The sequence below is a fragment of the Galeopterus variegatus genome, unplaced genomic scaffold (genome assembly GCF_000696425.1).
Source record: "Galeopterus variegatus unplaced genomic scaffold, G_variegatus-3.0.2 Scaffold247, whole genome shotgun sequence".
NCBI classification, from domain to species: domain Eukaryota; kingdom Metazoa; phylum Chordata; class Mammalia; order Dermoptera; family Cynocephalidae; genus Galeopterus; species Galeopterus variegatus.
In genome coordinates, this window is record NW_007726358.1 from 412,258 (window position 1) to 416,470 (window position 4,213).

Genomic DNA, 4,213 nt, shown 5'->3' on the forward strand with positions numbered 1-4,213 from the left:
CGGGCAGGCTATACCAATGTTCTATCTTTTCAAATTTATCTTTCTGTACTCCTGGCACCAGGGACCAGCCCAGCCATCTGTGCCTACTGTGCATGGCCGTAAACCATAAAGGGGCACTTAATTGCTGTGATTCCTGAGGTTCTGACATCTCTGCATGGCAAGAGATCAGTTTCAGAAATCTCAGAAATCTCCAGAGGCCCAGGTAATGTGGAAAGAAATTTTTCAAAAATTGTCCTCCCAATGCTCATGAAGGAAGCCCTGGGGTGTGCGCCTCCTCTTCTGCCACCCCCTGCCCACTGTCCTCTCTGGAAGCCCCTCACCTCTGCCCATGGCCCTCTCACTCTGGATGTCCTCCCGGGGAAGTATGTGCCGCACCAACCCCACCCCCTCCCACAGAGGCCCCCTACAGTAAAAACCTCGCTCTCTTGGTTGTAGGCCAACTTAATCCTCCAAACTTCTGTGGCACTTGGGCTGTTCCACAATTGACAAGGGTGCTGGGAAAGCCTGCCAGACTGTGGTAGTTTGTGTATATGTGTCTGTATGTGTGTGTGCACGTATGCGGGAGCGTATGTGTTTATGTGTACTCGTGTGTGTGCATGCATGTGTGTGCATGCGTAGTGGAGAGTGTGTATGTATGTGTTCACGCATGGTACAGTATTGTGCATGTGTACATTTGTAAGCATGTATGTGTGTGGTGGAGTATGTACATGTATGGTTGAGTGTGTCTGGTGGAGTGTGTGTGCATGTATGTATTTGCATATGTGCATGCTGGTGTTTGTGTATATGTGTGCATGTAAGTGTGTATGTGTGTGGTGGAGTGTGCATGTGTGTGAGAATATGTGTGCAGTGTGTGCATGTGTATGTGTATGCTGGTGTGTATGTGTGGGTGTGTATGTGTGTGTGGTAGAGTGTGCATGTGTGTATATATGTGCATGCATGCTGGTGTGTGAGTATATATGTATGTGTGTACAGAGTGTGTGCATGTGTGTATTGTGTATGTGTGTCTGTGGTGGAGAGTGTGTAGTGTATGCATGCATGCTGGTGTGTGTATATTTGTGGTGGAGTGTGTGCATGTATGTGTGTGCATGCATGCTGGTGTGTGGGTATATATGAGAGTGTGTGGTACAGAGTGTGTGCATTGTGTACGTGTGTCTGTCTGTGGTGGAGAGTGTGTATGTGTGTGTGTGTGTGCTGGTGTGTGTATATCTGTGGAGTGTGTGCATATATGTGTGCACGTGCATGCTGGTGTGTGTATATTTGTGGTGGTGTGCATGTATGTGTGTGTGTGCATGCTGGTATGTGGGTATATTTGTGTGTGGTAGAGAGTGTGTGCATGTGTGCCTGTGTGTGATGAAGCATGTGCGTGTTTGTATATGTGTGTGTGCATGCTGCTGTGTGAGTATATATGTGTCTGTGTGGTAGAGACTGTGCATGTGTGCATCGTGTATGTGTATCTGTGGTGGAGTGTGTGTGCCTGCAGGCTGATGTGTGTGTATATGTGTGTGTGCATGCATGCTGGTGTGTGTGTATGTGTGTGTGCATGTACGTGTGCATGTGTGCACTGTGTATGTGTGACTGTCTGTGGTGGAGTGTGTGTATGTGTGTGCGCATATGTGTGTGTTCACGTGTGTGCATGTGTAGTGGAGTGTGGGTGCACGTGCATTCAGTGAGCCACGGGGCAGGCAGGGGACCAGCATGCTTGGGCCGGAGCTCAGCTCAGATGCAGGCACCAGGGCCTGACTGGGGCTGCTTCATCTCAGGCCAAGTCCTTCAACAGCAGAAGCCAAAGGGCCAAACACTGGTGAAAAGCCCTGATGTGCTACTGCCTCCCCTCCGACTGCCATGGGGACATTAAGCCTTCAACAATCTGGGACTCTGAAGGCTGGTTCTTGGTTCTCTGCCTGGAAAAACAGTAGGCGAATAGTAAAACCTTAAATTCTAACATGTGTAAGTTATACATCTTATTTTCATTTTCAGTCCATGTTTCCCTCTGTAAGACATCAGGAAAAAATTACCGTCTGACTCCTAATATCTCAGTGGAGCATTTATCTCTCAGCTATGATAAGTGATCTTCAATATTTTTTTCCTTTCAGATTAAGAAACAAATTCATTTAATTTTCTTTATTGAATGTGCTCAGGCCTCCCCCCACCCTGCCTGAGTCTCAGGAAGCCCTGGGCTATTCTCCCCGCTCCTGGGTTAGTGGCTGGTCTTCCTGCTGTGGGGATGGGTGGGGCCCTATCTGGCATGGCCCTGCTCCTCGAGGCCTGCCGTGGTCTGTTCCTACCCATGGCAGAGTGACGGAGGGCAGCGGCCAGGCCTTTGGAACGTCCGGAGAGGTTATGCGGCCCAGAGTTGGAAGGCTGTAATCTGAACCTTATCTGAACTCCTTGGTCTGAAGGCCTGGTTTGGAGCCCTTGCGAGAACTGGCTGTCTCCCAGGCTGCCAGAACTGACGCTTCCTGCTCCCTATAACGGCGGCTGCAGCCTCTCCTTGGCCATCCAGCCGCCTCTTGTGTTCCTGCTGCAGCTGGGGTGGCTGAGTGGGAGCTGGACAGGGCAGAATGGCACCTCCCCTGGGTGCACTGGGAGGTCCATGGCACTGGGCTGGGAGTATGCGGAGTGTTCTGCCACCCTCCTCCAGGGCACAAGGTGGCCAAAGGTGGGTGTCGGCCCAGCACTCGAGACAGCTGCTCAGTCACCGATGCTGCAAAATACCAGGTGCTAACTGGGCCATATGGTTCAGTTGGGCTCAGTTGGGTGATTTGCTTTTTCCCTCATGCATTTCCATATTGCTTACCCTGTGAGCTTGGTGGCCAGGGATGCAAAATGCCACAAGAGCCACAACCTCTCTCTCAGGGTGAAGTTCCTGGATTCTATTCCTCCTTCACCCAGCAGCCAGCTCTTTTGCGTGGGTGCTTTGATAGAGACGCCTGACCCCGAAGACCTGAGTCCTGCTTCCACCTTAACTAGCTGTGTGACCCTGGGCCAGTCACCCCACCTCTTGGTTTCCTTAATCATGAAGAGGAGATAATAACCCTTGCTTTTCCTATTCTGGAGGGTTATTGGGAAATTCAGATTTAAAAGTGCATGAGAAATGTGTTAAAATTATATATGTGGAGTACAAATAACTCCCTGAGAAACATGTGGTGCTCATCTCCGGCATAAGGCATTGTGTCAGGCACTGAAGGTTACACAAAGAACATAGTGACACCATCTCAAGACACTCACACTCCAGCTGGGGAGGCCACATGCCAAGCTGACGATCACACAGTATGACCGGTCCTCTAACCAAGGCAGACACAAAGTAGAGAAGGTGTGTCTGGGAGCAAGGGCGAGGTTGCCTGACAATAAGCTTAAAAACGTAAGCTGCAGTCAGATCGGGAGGGCGGCCGCCCCATCCAAGACATTCAGCCTTCAGTGTGAGGGCACTAAGGTGCTGCCAAAAATTTCTAAGTCCCAGAATTACAGGATTGAGCTGGAGTTTGAAGAAAACTCTGGTGGCAGCGTGGAGGACAGAAACAGGGCATCATCACCGTCATCCTGCAAAGTGGGGCTGGGCATGGCCTCTCAGTTGTAGGAGCGACTGGCCTGCAGTTTTGAGGCTGGGGTGAGCCGCCTGTCGCTGATGACTTCCCTGGGCTTTGTCTCCTCTCGCTGTAGGGAGTCTCCAGTGGACTGCAGTGTTAGCAAATGCAGCAAGCTCGTGGGCGGAGGCGAGCCCAACTCCATGACCTACAACAGCTACATGGACGAGAAGAATGGCCCCCCTCCTCCCAACATGACCACCAATGAGAGGAGAGTCATCGTCCCTGCAGGTACTGGGAACCAGGCCACCTGGCTGGCATCCCCTTCCCCACTCTTTGGGGGCTAGGAGTTGAAGGCTAGGCCTGCCCCACGGGGCATCTAAACCTCACCTGGTATCCTGTTCTCCACAGAAGGGAAAAAGTGGGAAAGCTGCACATCTTACCTTGCTCCCCAGCTGCCCTCCAAGACAGTACCCCAAATGTCATCAGTCCCTGAGGTGCGAACTCCAGAAGCCCCACCCTCAAACAGACCCTGTCACAGACGGCATCAGTGGCTTCATGACCCTAAGGCAAATAGGGCAGAGACAAGGGTACCTCACCCTAAGAGGAGTTCTGTGAACTCCCAGATGTGGCCACCCTTGCCCTTAAGGAGCAGGGCAGCTACAGAGGTCTGTCCTTCCCTTCAGGCA

At 51.5% G+C, this 4,213-nt stretch overlaps 1 protein-coding gene across 1 annotated transcript in view; it reads left to right on the forward strand.

The window, feature by feature from the left end:
- Positions 1 to 4,213, forward strand: part of FLI1 (Fli-1 proto-oncogene, ETS transcription factor) — a 135,323-nt gene that overhangs the window by 83,371 nt on the left and 47,739 nt on the right. The window contains exon 3 of the mRNA XM_008566495.1: positions 3,661 to 3,815. Within this exon, the coding sequence (XP_008564717.1) occupies positions 3,661 to 3,815 (155 nt within the window). The remainder of the gene's footprint in view (positions 1 to 3,660; positions 3,816 to 4,213) is intronic.